Source organism: Thyridium curvatum, assembly GCF_004353045.1.
Source record: "Thyridium curvatum strain D216 chromosome Unknown NODE_27_length_422201_cov_78.887067, whole genome shotgun sequence".
NCBI lineage: Eukaryota > Fungi > Ascomycota > Sordariomycetes > Thyridiales > Thyridiaceae > Thyridium > Thyridium curvatum.
In genome coordinates, this window is record NW_022156782.1 from 253,408 (window position 1) to 275,561 (window position 22,154).

At 53.6% G+C, this 22,154-nt stretch overlaps 5 protein-coding genes across 5 annotated transcripts; 2 read left to right on the top strand and 3 right to left on the bottom strand.

Moving 5' to 3' along the window:
• Nucleotides 1-554: 554 nt before the first annotated feature.
• On the bottom strand, nucleotides 555-3,009 carry E0L32_005302 (uncharacterized protein; the record flags this gene model as incomplete). The annotated part of the gene is made up of 9 exons (XM_031139809.1): nucleotides 555-682; nucleotides 747-1,158; nucleotides 1,280-1,376; nucleotides 1,445-1,760; nucleotides 1,825-1,894; nucleotides 1,953-1,994; nucleotides 2,064-2,237; nucleotides 2,294-2,715; nucleotides 2,772-3,009. The coding sequence occupies 9 exons, from the start codon at nucleotides 3,007-3,009 to the stop codon at nucleotides 555-557; spliced, it is 1,899 nt and encodes a 632-aa protein (XP_030996321.1).
• Nucleotides 3,010-4,013: 1,004 nt separating this feature from the next.
• E0L32_005303 (uncharacterized protein) lies at nucleotides 4,014-5,760 on the top strand (the record flags this gene model as incomplete). The annotated part of the gene is made up of 2 exons (XM_031139810.1): nucleotides 4,014-5,184; nucleotides 5,261-5,760. 2 exons carry the CDS (start codon nucleotides 4,014-4,016, stop codon nucleotides 5,758-5,760), a joined length of 1,671 nt encoding a protein of 556 aa, XP_030996322.1.
• Nucleotides 5,761-6,313: 553 nt separating this feature from the next.
• E0L32_005304 (uncharacterized protein) lies at nucleotides 6,314-10,426 on the top strand (the record flags this gene model as incomplete). The annotated part of the gene is made up of 5 exons (XM_031139811.1): nucleotides 6,314-6,442; nucleotides 6,484-6,650; nucleotides 6,760-7,041; nucleotides 7,325-7,871; nucleotides 8,651-10,426. The coding sequence occupies 5 exons, from the start codon at nucleotides 6,314-6,316 to the stop codon at nucleotides 10,424-10,426; spliced, it is 2,901 nt and encodes a 966-aa protein (XP_030996323.1).
• Nucleotides 10,427-12,728: 2,302 nt separating this feature from the next.
• Nucleotides 12,729-18,245, bottom strand: E0L32_005305 (uncharacterized protein; the record flags this gene model as incomplete). The annotated part of the gene is made up of 5 exons (XM_031139812.1): nucleotides 12,729-14,753; nucleotides 14,821-15,199; nucleotides 15,264-16,366; nucleotides 16,431-16,823; nucleotides 16,881-18,245. The coding sequence occupies 5 exons, from the start codon at nucleotides 18,243-18,245 to the stop codon at nucleotides 12,729-12,731; spliced, it is 5,265 nt and encodes a 1,754-aa protein (XP_030996324.1).
• Nucleotides 18,246-18,413: 168 nt separating this feature from the next.
• E0L32_005306 (uncharacterized protein) lies at nucleotides 18,414-19,542 on the bottom strand (the record flags this gene model as incomplete). The annotated part of the gene is made up of 2 exons (XM_031139813.1): nucleotides 18,414-19,279; nucleotides 19,344-19,542. The coding sequence occupies 2 exons, from the start codon at nucleotides 19,540-19,542 to the stop codon at nucleotides 18,414-18,416; spliced, it is 1,065 nt and encodes a 354-aa protein (XP_030996325.1).
• Between the last annotated feature and the right edge of the window lie 2,612 nt (nucleotides 19,543-22,154).

Consider the following 22,154-nt stretch of genomic DNA (forward strand, 5'->3'; position numbering starts at 1 on the left):
AGAGAGAGCCTTTTCAGGTAGCCCTCCAGCGGGTGAGTCTCGTGCCCAATCCTGTAGGCACCCGTAGGTAGGCAGGTCACCAGTATCCAACGTACAGGTACATGGCTCGTAGTAAACGGCCGAATGGCGGCAGGGCGCCGGTTCAGGTGTCAGATTTCTCAGGGCTGTCGCCAGCGCGGTGGGATGGTAGGCCATACAGACCTGTGCACCCAGGAGAGAAGGCCCGCAGCCTGACGGGATTATTCAGGTATGGAAGGAGGGGTATTATTATCATACGCAAGGATCAATCTTTGAAGGAGGGGGATACATCGGGGTACCAGTCCCAGCCAGCCAATAACCAAGCATGTCCATCATGCAAACTGCGCCGTGAAATTGCACATTACGCCCGGCTACTATGGCCAGCCTGATACCTAAATCCGTATTGCCCTTGCGGCGAGAGGCGAGTTGGCTGACGCACCGCCGCGGGATGGGCTACCCATCGTTTCTTGCGGTGCGCCAGGCGCCTCGCAGAACAGTTCTGCCAGTAGAATATTCAGGTTCACCGAGATGCGTAACTACATTGTCATGAAGGAGTACATAGAGCCTTTGGCACTTTGCTTCTGAGCCGAGGTCCACAGCAGCTCAGATTGGCTCGAAGGAAGCCGTGAGAAGTCGTAGTCGAGGGATGAGCGGCGCAGGTCGGCTGTATTACATGCCAGGGTTAGCCTGCCGGGTTTTGGTGGCGAGTATCGACAAAGGGCACTTACTGCACCGCGAGAGCTGACGAGGCGGACCGCCAGGTCTCTCGTCCGGAGACAGGACAATGGTGACTGAGCCGGGCCTGCGGCCAGCGTGGCTCATTCGTGTCACCAGCCTTATAGTTCTGATCGTTGGTATACTACCTTCGACGACGTCACCCCTGGCAATGAGCCATTTGATATTGTCTCTGGCCCGTGCCTTGCCATCGAACGAGTCCGTGTATCTCTGTTCTGGCTGGTGCGCGTAGACTGCAAAGTCCTCGGCTACGACAATGCCGATGTGGTAAGGGCAGAGGTGGTACTCAGAGTGAGGCGGCCACATGTAGCCAAGCTGGAGCCCCATCATAATGGCCCCCTTTGCTACGGCTGTCCAACTATCGCTACCGTGGAGAACCGCGATTCCGTGACCGGATGCGGCGCTCTGGATTTTATTATGGAGAAACCTACTTCGTGAAAAGCCACCAGAGAGGAATATGGCCTGAAAGTGCGATATTTCGTTTGTTAGTCTGTCGAATGATCCACTGGTAAAGCTCGCCACTCACCTGAACCCGTTGTCTGCCCACAAGTTGCCCAAGTTGCTGTCCAATGAGATCGATAGTTCCATTGACTGACTTGTAGAACATTTGTTCCATCTGATCACTATCCTCTCGAGCATTATCCGTCAGTGACAGTCAATTCGATTGCGGGTAGAGAGAAAGGCAACTAACCATGTTATCACGAGTGAGCCGTTCCTAATGCCTCTTTCAAGATCATCTTGCTCTCCGACCCCATAGGGCAACGGGATATTATTGGGTGGAGGTTCCTGGCCGTTTTCATCGCGGCCGACAAAGTTGTGCTTGATGTTCTGGAACCGCTCTAGCATCTGCTGCTCGCCCTGCGTCAGAATCACATGTGATCCGCCGCGAATGGTGACGCCGTCGTTGCTGTATGCTAGAAGTTTGTCGTGTTCTACTTCTCCGAGCTGCTCGGGGAGAAACCTCTCGAGGAAGTACGTGTCTATGCAAGATGCTCCGCACTGAGCACCTACAAAAGCCATTCGAGTTAGCAGAAGCCGGTCACAGCGGCAGAGCCTGGGTGGGAAACTGACTGGACACTTCGGTTGCCATCTTGACTTGGAAGTTGGGCTCCACGCTTACGACCTCGTACGACACCAGGTCCTGTCAGGATTAGCATGAAAATCAGCTGGAGAGGTCCCAATCTGGTATTAGGACGTACCACCGTTCCACCACCCGCATCCACTACAACGAAGCACTCTCCCTGTGCGTCGAGTCATTGTCAGCCAAGGCAATCGTCTCATACTATGAGCGGGCTGAATAAGAGACCTACCCTTCTGAGCCTATGAATAGCGTGTTCAGAATCTCGCATCGTGTACTGGGCGCACGCTTCCGGCTCAGTTGCTAATCTGAACGACCAAGATCGGTTAGGAGAATCTGGCATTGCACGTCGGAAAGCCTCGGCGGCGGCGCGGAAGCTCGCGTTCCTCGCCTTGGCGTCCCATTTCTAAGTCAATGTTAGATCACCATACGGTTGAAAACAAGAAGACACAAGTTCCGTACTCCCGGATGTGTAATAATCAGATCGATGGGCGTGTGCTTCAGGATGTCCGGGTCCCTCCGCCCTTCAATGTCCTGACGAACCCGTTTGGCAACCTCGGTCAGATAATCCAGTATTGTCTCGGTCGATGTCTTTAGCAGGTGTGTCGCCGGTCGCGAGCCGGGCTGCTGGTCTGCCACTTCGTCTAAGTAGTCACTCAGTTCTTCCAGCGATTCGAGACGGCTGTGCTTCTGAAGCTTGAGCTTTGTCAACTTGATAACGTTGGCATTGTGGTCAATCTCGAAACCCCAACGCCTGTTCCCCTGCACTTCCGAGTAGGTGAAAAGCGACGGCACCTTGGGATCGTTGCCGCCGGGCCAGGTCTGGACGACGTTGATGTCGTCCAGTGCCGGCTGCTCGTTGGTTACCACGGCCCAAGCGGCTCCTTCATCGTGTTAGTGGTCCGCCCATTCTACTCTTGGGGCAAGCTGCTTCTCCTACCAGTGTACGTCGTGCCGTAATCAATACTAATAACAAACCGGGGTCCTCCGACTGGACTGTTCTCAAGATCCGCCGCCGGCACATTGGAGGATTCGGCTGATGCCGTCCTTGGGTTCTGGGGCGGCCGGGGAGTATCATTCGACGGTTCAGGAGGATACGGTGGCGGCGCCGGATAGTATCGCGATGGCCCATGAACTGGTGGTGAAGCCCGTGGCTCACGGTTCCGTGCCGCCGACATCGCAGAGGCTGGATGGTGACTTCGCCTGGTAGTTTCTGGAAAAGATATAGACTGAACAGTTCTCTGCAGACAGCAAGGGTGACACAAGATGAAGTGAGCGAAGTTGAAGTATGGAGGATCTGGCGAGCAGTGGGGAAGAGTGTCACGCAGACGGTGGAAGCAGAGTCGGTGTTGCAAATGTCACACCCCTCCGAACATTGCATCCACCCCCATGTCAGCTTCCCAAGTCAGGCAGACGGACGCGCACCCAGTCTCCTTTGAAGGGGGCTGATTTGTCGGAATTCATTTTATTACGCAGCTAGGCGCCCTTCTCGAACCCCAATCAACCTGCTGGCGACGTCTTCGGCCTTCACGCAGGCACCGACGCACACAGCCAAACGTGAGGCAGGCAGCCTGATACACCACCCAGATCATGCAGCACGGTACAACGTCCAAGGAACAAGCGCCACGCAATGCCCCCACATCACTGACACCTCCACGGCTGCTTGCTGAGCGCTGAAGTCTAGGCCTGGGCTGCTGCCTTTCTCGAAACATTAAGTCGCCCAAGCCGGTGCTCAATTTCAAAGCCCAACTCGACAGGTATCAAACGGCGCGAATACGGCTCACATCAGATGGCTAAGAGGAGGAAAAACGCTCTGCGAAGGGGCACTTTGAGGCAGTCGCCAGAACCCAGCGCAAGATCAAAGAGAACGGGGCGGTGGCTCGGGTGGTTCGGCGGCTTAACGACAAGACCAGCATCAGGATCACGGTCGAGATCTCACGGTGTTACGTCAGAGGACGACCAGCCGCCGACTGCGCAGGAGAGATTCCAGTACAGCAATTGGAATGGCTATCGACCTGGGCCGTCTTCTACCCACGATCATCAACTCGGCACCAGAGGGTCCTTTTCGCCCTCAACCGCCAGGCAGTATACCAATTGGGACCAGTGTGGCTCCGAGCAGCCACCTTATTCGGCCCAGGATGGCATGTATAATCGAGGTGCACAACTCCAGCTCCGCCCGATCATGCCAAACGAGAATCACACTATGCTCTGGGGCTCTGGCGGTTCGAGTAGTGCTCCGGGCTTTGCCTCTGGAGGATTCTCACCACAGAGCTCGACGCTGGCGCAGAGAAACGTGAGCCTCCGGGAGAAGACAAGTGATGGAAAGAAGAGAAAACTATCCAACATAGAAGTTCTCAGCCGCTTGAACGACCGAGCCATTCATCTGCTAGAGGCTTACCATGTAAAACTTCCGTCGGGCGAATTGGCACTTGAGAGTTTGCTTGACACCATACCGGATCTTCTGGGCACCCGCGAGGATGAGATCAGCAAGCTTAAGGACGACAGACAACAGGTTGATGCCCAAATTGCGACACTAAAGCAGGATGCAATAGACTGGCATGCCAAGTTTGAGTCGGAGAAGAAGACTGCCAAACGAGACCTCGACTCTCTGAGGCTAGCTATGGAGACTTCGTTCGCTGATATGGAGGTCCAGATCAGAAAACAGCACGGGCAAGATCTCCGATCACAGCGAAGAAATCACGACTCCGAAATGCGGTCACTGCGGGCCGACCATGCGAGGGAGGTGTCGGAGCTCAAAGTAAAGCATGACGAGAACATGGCACACTTGGAGGAGGAGTGCAAGAATGAGGTGGCTGAGCTGGAAAGGAAGCTCGAAGACGCCGCGCAGCGTCACCAACGTCAGATTGAGCAGGCTGGTCTCGCCCACGACAAGAAGATCGCGCAGCTGACTGCTGACTGGAAGAATCGGCTGGCAGAGGCGATCAATGAGGCCAAGGTTGTCACCGCGGAGAAGGACAGGGAGATCACCGCCCACAGAATGGAGATCGAGCGGCTCTCTAACCGCATGGCCGCGTACAGCACGAACCGCTACCGGGCCATTCCGGACAAGGAGTTTGCTGTCCTATTTGGCAGCCTCGAACAGCGCATCATCGACCTCAGCAGCAACACTACGTCTCTCGCGGGAAGCAGCGTCGACGCTGCCCTAAACCCGCACGACTTCATCGACCGCCGCGGGGGTAAGGGCCGGAATTGGGTCCGCCTAGTCCGCAACGCTTGCTGGACCCTGCTGCTGCGCGGCTTCTTCAGCCGGCCGGTGGGTTTTGGAGCCTTCGGTGCTGATGGCACAGACTGCGAGACGCTCAACGACATGTACGCCCTGTTTACCAGCGGAGGTGAGTCTCCGCATATCCTCAATGCATATCCATCTCTCTACCGTCTGTACGAGACTAATCACTTCTGGTGTGTTAGCAGCAAGATCGCTCCCCACGGATCAAGAAGCCAACGCAGCTCGTGCCTGGTACTTTACCATGATCCTCCAGAGCGTCACACCGGGCGGCCTAGCGAAGGGCAGGACAGTGTTGGGGGCGGACAACACCAGCTTGGGGCACCGATTCCAGCACAACATCGACAGCGTGGCAGCGGAGCTGATTCGTATCCTGCAGCAGCTGGGTGGCGACGGCGGCAGTGCAAGCCAGGAAAAGGCCAGGGACATTGCAGTGGACATGGGTCTCCTGGCGCTACGTGTAGGGTCGCAGCGGGCGCACGTCTTACTAGAAACCTGCACTTTCGGTGAGAGTGGAGGGCGCTTGGGCGAATGGTTTAAACACGAGAGCGAGGGGGCGCTGCCACCAGGGCCCGTCTTGGTGGACCTGATGGTGCAGCCTTGTCTTCGGCGCGTGGGCGATGGCTACGAGGACACCCGCAGCCAGAAGATCCTTGCGCAGGGCGTTTTCCTGGCCCAGAAATGAAAGGCCAATGTAACCCTATGCGCGGGCCACTAATAGACTAATACCTAGCTATCCTGAATTCACTCGACAAGAGTTTAGTTTCCTATTTTGTGAGCACTTCCCTTTATAACATCCGTACGAAACACCCGCGCTGTTGTTATAAAGCTTTCATTCATTCATGCCCATAAGCGGCTGAAGAGGACAACGGAAATGAGAAGAGAGGATAGTGGTAGAGGAGTGCTCCCGAAACCATCGAGGACGACAGTCACGGACAGACGCCTCGCGGTCACGCCTTGGGCAATGATGATCTGCCGCCCTTATATTTTGTGCTAATCCCTGGCGTTTGGGGGCCACACCATGCATGAGATCAATATCTGACTCAGACGACTGACACCAGTACGGGTACCTAAGGGTACATTTTCGAGTAGTCACGACACGAGGCGAAAGGCGAGGCGGCTCTGCAGCCTCGCTGCACCCTGCGAACTGATTCTCAGCGCCGGCCTGCCGGACCTGCGCTGTTGGCGCACTTCTTTCACTTTCTCTATTTCTCCTTCCCCTTTCCAACAAACTTGTTATGAGCACCAGCACACGATCACTGCAAAGTTGGTCTCAGCGACTCGGACGCAGAGGGGAGAAGCTTTCGCCACCGGCAGGTCAGGACCTACTTCTACAACTTCTACAGGAGGTTCCAGACTGTTCGCAGGTATGGCGTTGGAAAAGTCTTTTCAAACTGGCTTCCTGCAGCCGCTGCCGTACAAGGGGGAGGTCGCCGGCGGCATTCTTGTCACCATCTGGTTTGTCATCATGGCCGTGTTTACTGTGATGTGGTGGCTCTATATTGTTCGAGGAAGGCACATGGGTAAATGGCACGCGTTCGAAAGTATCCTGTTCGGCAATGTACTTTTGTGTATGTGAGTCGTTCCACTGTTTCATTCATGTTTGTTTCTCTCATTTCATATCCTGACAGAGCTCGGACAGATGGTACATTTGCCCATTTCTGGACCGCTGGTTGCATTACAGCGGCCGCAGCGTCATCTACGGCTATGTCATTTTCGGCGCCTTTTGGGAGCTGAGCCGCCCGTTGTCGACACTCTTCTTCCTCTGGGGCGGGCACAGGATCGTATGGAATGAGGTGGAGCACCGCTTCACCGAGAAGCTGAAGTACTATTTGTGGCTCGTAGCAAAGGTGTTGATGCTGGTTAACTTCTTGGTGATCATATTCTACTGGTTGCTGTACATCGCCTTGGCCTCCGTCTGGGTGCGCTTCGCGAGCCTCGACACCATCGCCGACATCGGCACCAGGTGGTCGCAGTTCTGGATTTCCATGACGAGCTTGTTCTTGGGCTACAGCATACTTATATCCGCCACCGTCGCCACAACGCTCTACCAGGCCCGGTTTCGACGGGATGGGCATCTCCCATGGGTACGTACATCCTCGTCTAAATCACTCTCATCCTTTCCTTGGCCTATCATCCCTGACGGACCTCTCTCTCTCTCTACAGAACAGATTTTGGCTCCTTTTCGCCGTCCTATGCCTCTTAACGCGATCCATAGTCGAATTTGCTATTGCTTGTCGGACATATAGCGTCACAGCCACGCGACAGGACCTCCGCCTCGCCGACGACGCCGCATTCGGCACGCTAACCTCCTTGTTTCTTGCCTTCATGTACGCGCTGGCTCGCACAGTGTCCGGGCCTGTCGACCTGGGTAGCGAAGAGGCGGTACAAGTCGAGGCCTGGATCCGTTTCAGCATCCTCCGCGACCTGATGAACCAGACGAATGAAGGCCGCACGTCGGCCCCGCCATTCGGCACATTGCTGAATGCAGCCGAGATGCGCCTCACCGTCGAGAGAAGAGACACCGTCACCGTTGCCGCGGGCGTCCACTGCATCGACCGGTTGCGGCAAGACTACGCCAAGCTGGACCCGAGGATAAAGGATGACCTGCGCGCCCGCAGAAACACGCGCCGTGAGCAACTTCATGACAGCGTCCGCTCGAACGGCACGTGGGATCCAACAAGCACGAACCGCTCGAACCGTGCCGCCACCCCGGTAGAGACAGCTAGGCAGAGGCTGAATCGGTTCGCGCCAGAAGCCACGAGGGCAGCAGCAACACCACCCACCCTTTCTGATGTGAGTGAGGAGAGGACAAGGCGTGAAACCAGACGACAACGGGCCGGCTATGAATAATTTCTTTTCTTCGCCACGGCTTTCAGGCCGGATTGATCAGCTTGGCGTTTGGAGTACGTAGCAACCTAATGAATGAACCTACAATTTTTCTTGCCGGTACCCTCTCGAGGCCCGTCTCATTCAGCGAGTGGCAGGGATTAATGAGGCCATAAGGGCCGTCTATTTAGAGCCTTTCACAAGGTGCTTAGGCGCAACATGCAGACGATGATGCTGTCTCATGTAGCCACAGAGTTCTTAAGAATCTTGGCCAGCGCCTCTATCATACTCCGTAGATAGGGCGACAATGCGGGGGAACATCCTTGTCCTTGTTGATCACGCTGATGCTGTCGTAGGACCCCTTGTGCTCCTTCAAATTAGGTGGCAAATTCTAGTCATCCCCCGGTAACTCGCTGGTGTTGGGATTCTTAAAGTCATCAAGTGTGAAGGACTCCAGATCAACAGCCAGCGGGGGCAGCGTTTATGGAGCCAATACTTGACACTTTGGATGGCGCTTAGAGATTCGCGAAAGCCAGTCAAGTCTCACAGTCTGTCTGGGATCAGTCTGACAGGTGGAGTAAGTATCCTGGTCACAACCTCACACTAGCTCTCCTCTCAATACACCGCGGAGGAGTCATCTCCCGCCATTTCAAGTCATTTTAGCCGGCTGATACAAGCCTCCATCTTCAAGGTCATTTCATGTTGCACTTTGTCCTATTGTCTCTTCTGCTGATGTCTGCACCTAGACAATGCCCCCCTCACAGCCCCAACTAGATTCGCTTGCTGCGGAGCTGTTGGACCAGATCCTGGTCAATCTGGACCTGGTTGATATCAGCCGCCTGAGCTGCTGCAACAGACGCCTAAACCATGACCTGGAACAGACACTCTACGGGAACGCGACAAGTCGCAACCGGGCCATGAAGTGGGCCTGTGAAACTGGCAATAACAGTGTCGTTCACCGGGCTATCGCCTACGGATCCTCTCCCAGCATCGTCCCTGTTCCCAGGAGACGGACTCAGACGGCCCAATCGCCCCAGTCATTAAATACCCTGACCCTCTACCTTGCTGCCAGGCATGGCCAGGTCGCCACCTTCCGGCGGCTCATTCAACTTGGCTCCCGCGTCGACGAGCGTGAGGTTGATTCGTTGACAGTGCGAGCGCTTGTGGAAAGGCTTTGTCACCCGGTCGATTTCGATCTTCTCGATCCGTTCCTGCAGGCGGGTTTGGCGTCGCAACTCGGCCAGCAGATGCGCGATGAAGCCCTGATCTTTGTCGCCACATCTGTCGCCCCCATCGTGCCACTAGACGTCGTACGCATGCTACTTGACTGTGGAGCGAGCCCCAACTGCGTACGGAGTGGCCGAGCCAAAGACGGCTCTATCTCACCGCTGTCCGCCGCTCTCATCACGCGACGGACCGATCTTTTCCAACTTCTGGTGGCTCGTGGTGCAGATGTCAATGGTATACCCTACCCTCCGCGACCTGCCGCGCTTCCAACTCTGCCATTGCACATTCCGGCATGCACTGCTGCTCTTGCCATGGCAGAGGAAACCGAGTCCACTGGACTGTTACAGCTATGTCTAGATCAGGGCGCGGATATCAATGTACAAGTACCCTTCCTGCAAGATCGCGGGAGCAGACTGGTCACATTCACAACCCCGCTGTTGATGTATCTGGGCAAGGCGGCGTCTCAATGGATCGACACTGATTCCCAAAACAGCTCTTTGGCCAAGCTTCGGTATCTCCTGGACAATGGTGCTAAGGCCACAGTCTCATCCTATTCAATCAATGAGATAGAGGTCCTTCGCACAGGGCGGTATCGCTTTGAGTCTCCTCTTTCACCCGTGCAGCTGCTTATGAACAGCTTGACTAGCAGCAATCTTGTCACCCCTTCCCTCCTCTCAGCCGTCAAGCTGTTGACCCAGCATGGCGGCCTTCAGTCCCGCACCGGAGAAATACTTGCGAGGTACGACTTTTTTGAAGAGGGATCAGGCCACGAAAATGACCCGATCATCACAGCTTGGGAGGAATTATTGACGACTCTCTTGGCAGACTCCAATCAGCATGAAGATTTGGACACCTTCCTTTTCAAGTATGTCACTACCAAGGGCAACACCGGGCCAAGGGCTTCTTATTATGGGGTGGAGCGAAGGATCGGGGCCCTGGCTTATGTCACGATCAAGCGCTTGATTGCTGCAGGAGCCGACATCAACTTCCGGGAAAGTTCCTACGCGCCTACAGCACTTCAGCGATTGTGTGAAATGTACAACAAGTGCAGCTTGGGTTACAATATACTTGGGGATTACGTTCTGGGATACCTTCGCCAGCAGAGGGTGATCACAATGGAGTCCTGGAATCTAGTTCGGTTTCTGGTCGTGGATTGCGGCGCGAATCCCAGTTTGAGGTGGCGAGAACGGACAGCAGCAGAGACCTTGCAGAGTGGATGGGACAAGCTTGGGCCTGAGGAGCAGCAACTCGCCCAAGAGATGATAATTGTTCTACAAGAGGCTCCAAAACAGTAGCGAGGGCCTAAGTACATTGTACTAAATGAATATTTTCTTCACACCGTAGCGTATACTAATACTGTTTCGCAAACTACTTTGATGGCTCTGCTTGAAAGGGTCAGATAGGAAGTGATCAAGCGAAAGTGGCGAATAGTGGTGCTGGCACCATTTGCCGTCAAATGGGACCCCGAGGAGCATCAACGTTTTGCCTGGGCCACTAAACAGGAGGCCAAGGCCAAGAGGGCAGATGGGATAGACTTGGACTTCACCAATGAGGCGGTCCGGCGCACTAATCTTCAGACATTCAATTACTTCAAAGTACAGGAGGTAGAATCTCTATACGTATCGGAGGAGACATGGCCAGGCGTTCTACACCATCTAGATGCTTAAGCAATAACAAACACCGCTTGAGAAAGCTCGTTACGGGATAGCATGATCATGGGCTCCTCTTTCATCATCTCGTGAACGTGGCACTTCCCAACAAGTAGGTAACACTCGCCAACTTGTCTTCAGCAGTACCAGCAAGCATCCTAATCATAATTCGTCGGTCAATGCCCACGCTGGTGGTGGGACACATATCCCATCCACTCGGCCACCACGCGCCCGTCTTGGGCGTCCTCCTGGCCTCTACCCGGCTCGAGACGAGGCACATGAGCCACTTCCCGTTGGCGATGTGAACCCCCTCTTAGTCGCTGCGACACGGGCTTCGTCAGCTTGGCTGGGGGCCCGGAGAGCGCGAAAAGGTCTATCTAGTATATGCCAAAGAAGCCGTGAGCCGTAAAAGAATAACGTTGAGACAAGGTTGAAAACAGTGAAGAATAACCCACTAAGAATCGTGTTCGGTTGTCACATCACGAGCAGGAGCCGATGGTTTGTTAATAAGAGTAATACAACGATTCTACGGGGTTCATGTCTTGATGATGAAGAATGAGAACCGGGACAGCCGGTTTACTTGCTAGGACATCCCAACACAATAGCCCCTTCGTCGTAAAGCCATTCCGGGGTGTAACTGGCCGCCTGATACTTGGATCCTCCGCCTGTCTTCTTCCGGGTCTCCAGCCGCTGGAACCTCGACCCTCCTAGCACCTTATGCCAATATTTTGAACGCGCATTTTATCGCAGCAGCGAAACATCGAGTTGCCAAACGCTAGGTAGGAGTCTTTCAAGATGTTTAGAGCTGGCTCTCGCCAGTGTCAGGGACAGGCACTTGTCTCCCAGTTCTCCGCATCGTCATCCTCAAGCATTGCACCGTCGTTGTGAGACAGTCCTGACCTGGCGGTATGTTACTACAGCTGATGCACCTTTGCAAGTCTCCAAAACAGCTGTTGTTTGCGGTAATGACATCTCCGATTCCCGCAATGCAAGATGGACCGTTGTACCATTTGATGTTCCCCACTGCGTCAAATGTATCCGAAGATTAAAAAGAGGCTATCGTTCGATGGTATATCTCCGGGTTGGAGGCGGGAATCAAGGAGAGTGGAAACTTTTGTCAAATCCAGACGGAACAGGGCAAACCAGTTGCCTTCTGTGGCTGGACTTTGCACCCAGCACCATCCTCCGAATCACCGCCTGTCTGCGTGCAGCAACCTAGCCAAGCAAACCAGCTCCCGGAGGCACTTGACGTGCAGACTTGGGGTCAAGTCTCAGGGGCTCTACGTACTGAGAAAGAACGCGCCCTAGAAGGTATCCAGAATGTTTGCCGTAAGTTAGATACCTTGTATTATTGAAAAACAAGTATATAACTAAAAGTTTAGGCTTGGCTTTCATGATGGTCCACCCAGACTTTCAACGACAAGGGCTGGAATCCAAACTCTTGCAGTTTCTCTGTGACCAATTCGATAAGTCTCAGCGGTTCTAAATTGTTATGGCGTCCCCGGCTGGCGATCGGCTCCACATGAAGTTTGGGTTTCGGGCTATAGGTGCTATCTCTACCAGGGAAGGGCAATTCACAAGCATGTTGCGATCGCTATGGCAGGTTCCGTAGGGCACGTTCGGTCTTGAGTAAAGTTGATAGTGCTACCAGGTTGATGATATAATCGGTATAGAGTAAAAGACCTAAGCCCAGACCTGATAATCTACTTGGGAGTATGACTGCTTAACCGCTCTGGAGTATTAGAGGTAGTGCTACTGTTGAGGTTTGATACCTTGTTGTTATGAGCGATAAGGATAGATCAACTGGCGTCTGCAATTGAGACTGGTTCGTAAAAGTAAAATGCTTGGATTGTAACAAGAACTCATTTGATCAGATGCCATGAGCTTTGTCTAGTTTTACTGTACACATCCGAAGGAGTTCGATCATTCAAAGACCAGTAATGTTCAGCTACACTCCCATCACGGCCTTGGCAATGTCATCCCCGACTGCGGTTCCTAGTAATCCGCCGTATCGTTCTATCGGGGAAAGGACAGCGTCTGCACCTCCTGTGCCAAACCATTCCCGTCTTCTTACCAACTGTTCCTCGCCCACATGAGCGCTGGTGACGGAGATCCAACCGACGTGCCAGTGCTGTAGGTCTGACCAATGCGCTTTCAGCCCGGCATCGGACGACGTGGAGAGAGATGCCAGATGGAGAGGCCAACGTGCTTCAACTTCATCTTCAAGGGTCCCGTGAGCTTGCAGTACTAGCTGTGAGTCCAGTGCCATCTTGAGTGTGTAGACGACTCCAGATTTCCGAGCCCCGGGTAGATTATCTGGCAGTGGGACCAGCTCGCTGGTTCCCAGGTGATAAAGATAGGGGCCAAGAGATTGGACATTCATGGTATGCTTTTCTGGCTCCCCAGCCGCTAACGTCGATGATGATGAGATAGAGACTGATAGCTTTGTATCCGTTTTCGACAACAAGCCACGGATAGCCTCAACCAAGGCTACGTGTTCCTGCTGCACCAATGTTGGCAACCCGATGACAGCCGGCTGGGAGAGTTGCAGGAAGTGAGCTGACAGCATGGAGCGACTAGGCCCAGTCGCCCTGGTGTTCTCATCAGAGATGTACTGCCAACCCAGGTCAAGATGCGACTGCAATCCGAGACCCATGGCAGCGATGATGGATTCGGAAGCATCGGCCAAGACCTGGGGCGGCAGATTGCCCGAGGACAATATCGACACCGCAGTGGTCATTCTGTCGTCATCAATTGTCGTAGCCAGAGCGTCCCTGCCAGCAGCAGCAGTGGCAGAAGCTCCCCGTAGGCGACGAATCCTTGCATAATAGTCAAGCACGCCCGCTTGCAGACCTTCGGGAAAGAACCGCTGCAGATCCTTGCATTGGCCAAGAGATCTCATGAAGCCCAACACAAACGCTGTCGTGGTCGGGAGGACGGCGAGTTCTGGTGCCTCGCTGCAGACTGTGATTCGATCTCCGGCCGGAGACTGCACCACAAAAGTAGGTGCGCCACCTCCAGTAGCGCCGGCAGAAGGGACGTCCAGGACCAGATCAAAAAGAGTCTCCTCCGCCTCCCCTGCTGCCATCTGCGACACCTCCGTCGGTGAGAGTTGCTCCAGGGGATATGCGGCCCACAACGGATTGACCCGCAGCGCTCCGGACACATCCACAAACCCCAGGATCTGGCAGCCTCGGCTGTCAAACCCTCGATGGACGGGGTGCGTTGCCGTAAAGCAGACCCCTTTTGCATCTTTGCTTTCGTACAGGGCCCTCCCATCCCGCCGGGGTTTGGAGACGAAGACGGCTTGCCTATGACTGTTTGAACCCTCTCCGTTTGTGCTGAGCACCATGTCGCCAGATTGGATATTGTCGATTGGCACGACTGTGTGCCCGTCCCCCATCACAATGCCCGTGCCGGCAGCAAAGCAACATCCACTCGGGGGTGATTGCCAGTACCCGGCGTGATTGAGGAAGTCGGTGTCGCAGTGGACTGAGACCGGCGGTCCCCTGAAGGTGGGGATCCAGGTCACCTCGTTCAGGTTTTGTACGCCTAGCTGCCCGTACGCGATGGGGCCACTCTGGAGATACCCGGTATATTTTGTCCAGTTTGAGGGCGTCACATCTTGGATGGCTGAACCATCAATCTTTCCCGGTGCTGTGAGCGTTGCGTAGATATCCTGAAGCTGGGCAGACGAGGCTCCTAACGCCGTCAGCTTCAGGAAGTGAAAGTACAGCTCATAGTCTGGGCCGGGGTTGATCCACTCTCCGCTTGCTTGTTCCGCCGCTTTGAATGCGATCCAGTCCGAATTCGTTATACTACTGACGTAGTCACCGAGGGCACACAGTCCGCCAGTCGTAGAATTGCTCCCAGACCACTGGAGCCACTCCACAAATCTCTGCGTGTTGTTCTGCCACAGCTTGTTGTTGAGGTCGTCGACGGTATTCTGCGTGGCATTCCAGTTGCAGAATTTCTACAGTGCGTCAGCGTACAGGCACCCTAGTCGCCAGGTGCGCACACATTGCGCCGCGCGTACATACCTGAGCTTGTCCATCTCCGTTGTAAATGGCCTGGCACACAAAGGCTTGCGCGGCTCCGTGATAGTCGCATGGATCGTTCTGACCATTCGGAGGCGCCGCCGCACGGTTCGGAAAGTAGATGTCGATGAACGCCGGGTGTGAGACAAACAGGCCTTTGTCCCAGTTGCCATCGATTGAGTTCTGCATTTTGGAAATTGCAACGGCTGCCGTGTAATGCTGATTGAAACCCATGATATCTTTCTGGTTCCATTTAAAAAGGGCTGGTGCCTGTTCGATCACTTTCTTGCCTGCATCAATGATGGGTTGGGGGATATCGGACAAATCGAGTGACATGGAAAGGTCAGGATTAGGAAAAGAGAGTGTTGGATTCGCATTCAAGCTATCGATTTGTTAGAGAGTGACTGCAGCCACATTCCTTCGGCTGCCAATGCTATCAACCGTACCTCAACCGCAAATTTGAACCATTTGCCATTTCCGCACCCGAGCTGTCTGCTCCATTCACAGCCGCTTGATCGCCATTCAGAGCCGCAGAAGAGACCGGCGGGACAGATGTATCTTGGACCGTGATAGTGACCAGGCTGTTCTTGGAGAAGGTCCTGCCCTCAATGACAATGCTAGCTGTCACGGTGTAGTCTGTGGCCCGCATAACCGTAGGCTTGGTGCCTGCAACTTGCGAGATAGTACCTTGGCCAGCTCCTGATCCCACCAGGGTAAAGAAGGACGGCAGTGACGGACTGATGGACCATTGGAGCGGGAGAGAGGTGGTACCAGAGAATACAATGTCGTCGTTCTCGTCCGTGCTCGCAGTTGTCAGGAGCCAAGATGACTGTATGTAGGAAAAGTTCGATGGCCCCATAGTCTGCAAGGTAAGAGTCCATGAGCTTGTGCTGGATGCGGGTGCAGAGCTAGACAGCTGGAACCCGATGCTACCATCGGTTTGCGACACCATATAAAGTACTTTGCCATCTCGGGATATCGAATAGGTTCCCGAGGTCGTGTATGTCTCCGTGTCCGAGCCAGTTGTGCGTTTTTCCGTTGTAGCATCCGAGAGCGCGGTGAAAGACCATTGCTGGCGGGCCACTTGGGCGGCATACTCTTTGGGGTCGACCGGGATTACCTTGCCTGATGAGTCTGTCGTGGTCTTGGATGCCGGCGGCACGACTTGTACGCTGCCATCAGTCAACTCTGCCAGACATAGTGCCACACTTTTGCCCTGAGCATCGACAGCATACGTGAAAACCGTCGTTTGACCTGCCGAGTTGGTGTTGACATTCCAGCATGTGTCTGGCAAGTACGTCACCGATTTACCAGCGACGATGAGATAATTGCTGCCGCCAGTCTGAGCCAGATTGCCAAGCTGGAGAACGTCTGTGGTGGCGTTGACAGTGGCGGCGAAAGATATGCCATTGAGAGACGTCGCCGAGTCGCTCGCAGGCACCACGTTGAAGTAGTCAATACTGGTGTCGTGGTCCATCTTAAGGCCGGCTGGGCTCGCATTCTTATCGACGAAGTCCTGAATTGGGTTGGGCGGGTCTTTGTGAAGGCACTGCAAGGGCAAGATTAGTTAGCCATTGTCTCGACCTGGAAACTAATCACGCGGGGAGACTTACCATCATAACAATCATGATCACCAAGCCGGCCACGGCAAACACAACCGCCAGTGGACCTAGACATGCTGCTACCGTAGACAAGACCGCCATGGCCCCTTCTTCGACAACGATTCCGGCCGAGACCAACCAGCCGGCGCCTATGGCCAGCAGCTGCAGGCCGCTCGAGATGATCATCATGGAATCCATTGCCTTTTCGAGCGGGTCGTCGGACTTGACCGCGTCTATGATGCTGAGCACTATATTGACTCCGGCAAGGATGGAGCCCACGCAGTTCGTGAGGAATTCGCCGGCAGAACGGCCGAATATCTTCATGCCGACGGTGACTTGATCCGCCTCAAGCTCCATTGCCTCTTTGCCGGTGCGAAGGAACCAGCGGGCGAATGTGTTGCTCGTCTTCACATATCTGTTAGCTATGGGGATGCATCTGTAGTTGGGAGTGAATGCACTTACTGCTTCGGCCGTTTTTGGAAGTTCGTTGAGGACGCTCTTGAAACCAAAGAAAGCCTTCAGTTTGTCTGCAAAACCGCCAAGATCATGCCAGAAATAGGCAAGCCGAAGGGCACCCTGGACACCTTTGATGAAGAACGTCACGGCTAGAGCGGCGCAGCTCGTCGTCCAGGCCACCTTCTGCGAGGTCGACATGGCAGACCAACCTCCGCCAAGCTTACCGATCATCGGCAGGACCAGCAAGGCGGCGCACGTCACCCGCATGAATGTAGCCATGACGTCCGCCGCGTTCGTCAGCTTCTGGTACCAGCCTGACCGCTGGTTGAAATCCTTGAAACTCTGCACCACCGCGGCCCAGCTGCCCAGAGAGCCAGCCATGCGCATGCTTGTCGCGAGGTTGGCCATAAAGGACTTCCGGGTGGCGGAGTTAGACGCTAGTTGTTGAGCTATCTGTGCTTCTTTGACCAGGTCAGGGTCACTGCTGCCAATGTTCTGTTCGTAGAACTGCTGGAGGACCTGTTGCGAGATGTCGTCAATATCTTTGCTGTTGCCGTCGGCATCGACGAACTGCGGAATAATCGCTTGCATTTGAAAGACCTGGATGACACCGTTGAAAGCCTGCTGGAAGGAGTTCCCGTTTGGGTTCTGCTTGTTACCCTCTAGCACGCCAAGGATAGTCGTGAGCTTCTTGAGAGTGCGAGAGACTGACGCAGAAACGGCACCGTTAGCCGTCTGGGCATAGAGCTGCGGCAAGTAGTACGTCACGCCCCAGTAATACAGGTTAAAGGCATAGAACAGCTTCTGGCTGGTGGCCCACTGGCACAGGGAATCAATATCGTCCAGCGCTGCTTGGAGATTCTTTGCCGCTTCTTCTGGGTCTTGCCCGTTGACGCCCTTGGACACGTTTGTGACGTTGACTTTCATTGCATCGGCTGCTTTTGCCATGGCCGATGCATAGTCGGTGTTGGCCTGGTCATCAAGGTACGCCTGCACGCCTGGGAATTTCTGCATCCAGCGGTATCTGTAGAAGGCATCGCTGTGTCTCTTGTAGATTGGCGAGTTCGAAGGAATGTCTTTTAGCTGCAGCTCTGCCCGCACGGCGTTGCATTGCTTTCCCTCGGCCAGGGTCGAGCGGCCCAGGCTGGAAACGACGTACGGCACCTGCATTTTCTTGTAGAACGCGGCATTGTCTGAACTGTCGGTCGCGATAGCCTGGATGCTAGAGTCAAGCGTTGTAGGGCTAGAAGAGACGAACGTGGTGTGTATATCAGAGTCCATAAAGTAACAAATGACGTTGTGGAAGTCCTGATTGGCAACCGCAGCGACGGTGTCGCTATAGTTCGTTGGGTTGTTCGGGTCCGGGACCATGGTGTCGTTATTCAGAAGCCCGGTCACAGGCAGTGGAGAAGGGGTCTGTCGCGCAACAAACAGGTGTGGTGTTGGTTGAACCTTGGTGGCCAGCCCAAGACCTCCACCGCTGGCAAGTGCAGACAAAGCTACAGGAGGCTGCGAGGGCCCAAGAGGCGGGATGGATATCTAAGGATCGGCAGCTTGGCCGATCACGGCGTATACTTGATCAGATCCTGGTACGGTATAGGCGCCAGTAAAGCTGGTGGCGAGCTCGTCGAACTTGAACATGGCCAGGCTGGGGAATACCGACTTAATGGCATCTTGCGCGCGAATCTCTGGTGCGGGGGGAACGTTTGTAGTGGTTACGGTCGTGATGCAGAAGTGGGCCGTAGTCCCCTTTCCAGTGTCCAGGTCTTGAAATATGCTGGTGTAATCCGTTGGGTACATGGAAGAGGTCAACTCCAAGGTCTGTCCACCAGCCCTCTGATCCTGAAACGCCACCTCATTGATGAGTGTCTTGGTGAAGGGATCGGGATTTGCAACAGTATCGTATGAAAATACCATGGAGTTATCTTCCCAAGTAGCTTTGGTCCAGACATCTGAAGTTTCGTCCCACTTCAGGGTCTGCTGACCAGAGGACTTGTAGGCACCTGCGTTGCCGGAGACCTTCACCTGGTAGCTCACAGCCCATGGCTTCAAAGCTACCGCGAAGTGTCCGTCCGAGGTTTCCAGAAACCCAGAAGGGCTCTCTGGAAGGGTAAAGTCAAGATACAGGCTAACAGGGTTGCTGTTCTTGTCTTTAGTAGCGAGCGTGTAGATTCTTTTGTCCGGAGACAGTTCCTCGCCGTCGGTCGGAATCCAGTGGTCATTGAAGCGGACGGGACTACCGGCGACCCCAAAGGAGGAGAAGAACATGAAATGACCCTCGTCTTCGTACCGTTCAAGGTCATGCAGTTTGCAGTCATTCGTGGCTTTGACGCCAGCCAGGAGGACCTTGAAGTAACGCGGAGCACCATATTGCATTGGGTTTGACTGTAGAGCCTTGACAACAGCTTCAAAGCGCAGCCTCGAGGTCAGTTACAACAACAGCACATTAAACCTGGACAAGACACATACCTTCTGGAAGGCGCCTCTGAGCCACCTTGGACTTGTGTTCCGCCTTGCGTAGCCGCCTGTTCGCCTTGGCGTTGAAGCGGTCCCCGCGAACGTACGCATTGATGCGTGAAATTTGGCGACGCCTAACGCCAGGCACGTTGGACAAAAGGCCACCACTTCCAGTCACTAGGCCAACTCCTGGAGGGAGTTGAAAAGACATATCTATGAAATGACGGATATAAATTGGGTTTTGAGCTCGAGACTTTGTGTAATAGCGAACATCACGAATATGCCCGCGAGATAGTGGCCGAAGCTGTGTCTTTATATCTTGATCAATTATACATACTAGTATTTTGAATTTTGAATTACCACTTGATTCTCGTCATATCGATGCAGGATTGAGGGGCAAGAACAAGGTAAAGGCTCAGCAATGTCTTAACCTCCCAAGACACATCAACGGAAGAGTATTGTTCTCCAAGAAAGGTTTTTGCGGCTGAAATGGGTCTCAAACGTTGTTATAAAGCCGCATCACGAGAACTTGTCTCCGTTTCCAGCCCAATCGAGCGAGCCCTTGACCAGTATTCTGAGACTGCCAGTCCTGAATCGTATGAGTCAAGGTGCAAGATAACAAACACCTGGAAGGGTGAATATGTACCGGTGGTCAATGGCTTTTTCCTATCCCACTTGGCTTAGTTCCTCGACGCTCGAAGCCTTTGAGTTTCATTTGTGGAGCCATGTGCTCAGAAGTTGCCTAGCAGTAGAAACAGATGTTTTAGAACGGTAGAAATCCCCGCAATTGTGATTCTGGCTGGGAAAGAGGAGGGCGTAAGTCTGCTGCCATTCAGGCCCCTGCTTCTGGCTCTGTCTCGGGCTATTGAACAGCCGTACAATTTCTTGAGCATCTATTCATTCATCCAGATGGCTGAGGAGTATTGTTGGGGATTAAGAGGATCCGCCGGGCCTACTTTTTGAGGGATCTGCAAGTCGTGATGCTGGGGACCTCAGCCTTAGAAAGCGCGGCACAATGCGGGGAGCTGAACCAAATGCGGGGGATTCTTGTGAGACAATGTGCCCAAAGGCAAGCTTATTGGCTGTGGAGGTGAGACCTTTCGGCGCGGCGACTCATGTTACAAGCCAGAATTTCAGCTTCACTTTCGTTACGAATCTCGGCCCTCGAGCAGAAGAAGCTTTTGGTCTGACAAACTAATCTAACTTCCCGTCTCTGCAACCGAGCCATCGCGTCACGAATGCACAGATTACTAGAGATAAAGCATGTTTTGTAAACCATGATGGCGTTTTCTGTCCCCCCAGTAACGCAAAGTCCAGAGGGCTCACAAGTTTTGAGACGTGGCTCTCGCAAGCTCGAATCAGATTGGCAGGTGCCATTCATGTCTTGAACATTATCAAAAAAAACATCGGGTGTTCAGAGCAGTCTCCCAACTGGGTCATATAGAGATATCCTGGCCAAGCACAGCGTAATAAACGAGGACGTTGAGCTTGTTTTCGTATGTCAAGTTAACATAAGAGGTGCTCTTTATGTTTTTGAATTCTTGCCCTAATATGGTGACTAGTTTCGTGATGATCATGGGATACCAAGACTGCATCAGATTTAGTACGTAAATGTACCACAGGCTTACGTTTCCTCCTTGTAAGTACGCAACTCATGTAGTCGGATAGAATTTAAACATTGACCGCGCATAGCTGAAGACAGAAATACACAGCTTTTAGGTATCATTTATGTCTTGCTGTATTGTTGACAGTGCCACATTGACCCAAGTGGAATGTGACGCGGGCCAGGCCTGACACTAGCAACGCATTGTCTCGATCCACTACTTCTCCAAGTGTTATCCTACATCTCGTCGAGTCTAGGGATAATCTGAGAAGGGTTAAAACACGAGTCAGGTCACTTCGGTATGCAATGCCGGTTCAAGGCCGAGACAATTCATCCTCTAAAAGATGGGGCGAGACGGTGCAGGAGTTGACAAATGGCTCCCGAGCCACGAAAAGGTGGGCGACATTCATTACTTGTCGGACTTGTTCAAGGAACGGTTCTGAAACTTAAGATAGGATGTCCCTTCTGCGCGGATGGTATAAACGGAAGTTTTATGGGATGGCGTGCAAAGGAGTTAGTTGTGGTATGCCCTTTTTGACCGAAGGGCACTTATCCACATGCAGGCTTGATATCATAAGAGACAAAAACTGAGAGTACTGATAATGTTCGTCAGCGCCATGTATCCGTTAAGTTCCGCAGGGCTTGAGTACCATTGTGTCTAGGCCAAGTTTACTCAAGGACTGTCTAAAACATCTGCAAAAGGGCCGTTCTTGCAACAAATGGGTAAACTATCTTGCGTGCCTGAGAAGTGAGGGGTACTCCATACGTGAGCTTGACGCAAAACGTATGGGGGGCGGCAAATGATTGGGTTTCCGATGAATCCACTAGGCGGCGGTTCTTTGACCGTCTATCATCATCAGATCCCCGCAACGGTCGAAATCGCCTTGAGATATCTTATGGGCTCTCCTGGGCTGACCGAAACAGCTCTCTGCCACCGATCGAAGCTTGAAACGTGTAACCTTAAAACCCTCCTTGTTCTAAGCCTGCATATACATGTAACTTTCGGAAGGGACAGACGGTATTCCTTATAGGCCCAACCTTCATGAAAGCTGAATTTTACCCCTCTCGTGTTACTGGTTCGTCCATTATTCGAAGTCCTACGTCAACTCGTATACAAGCCTGCACATAACGAGGAGAGCAAGCTGTCATCTCAATCTACCCCGGCCATACAAGGAAAGGCGGAGTATTGTTCCCGGATCATGGGAGAAGGGCACAGCCAA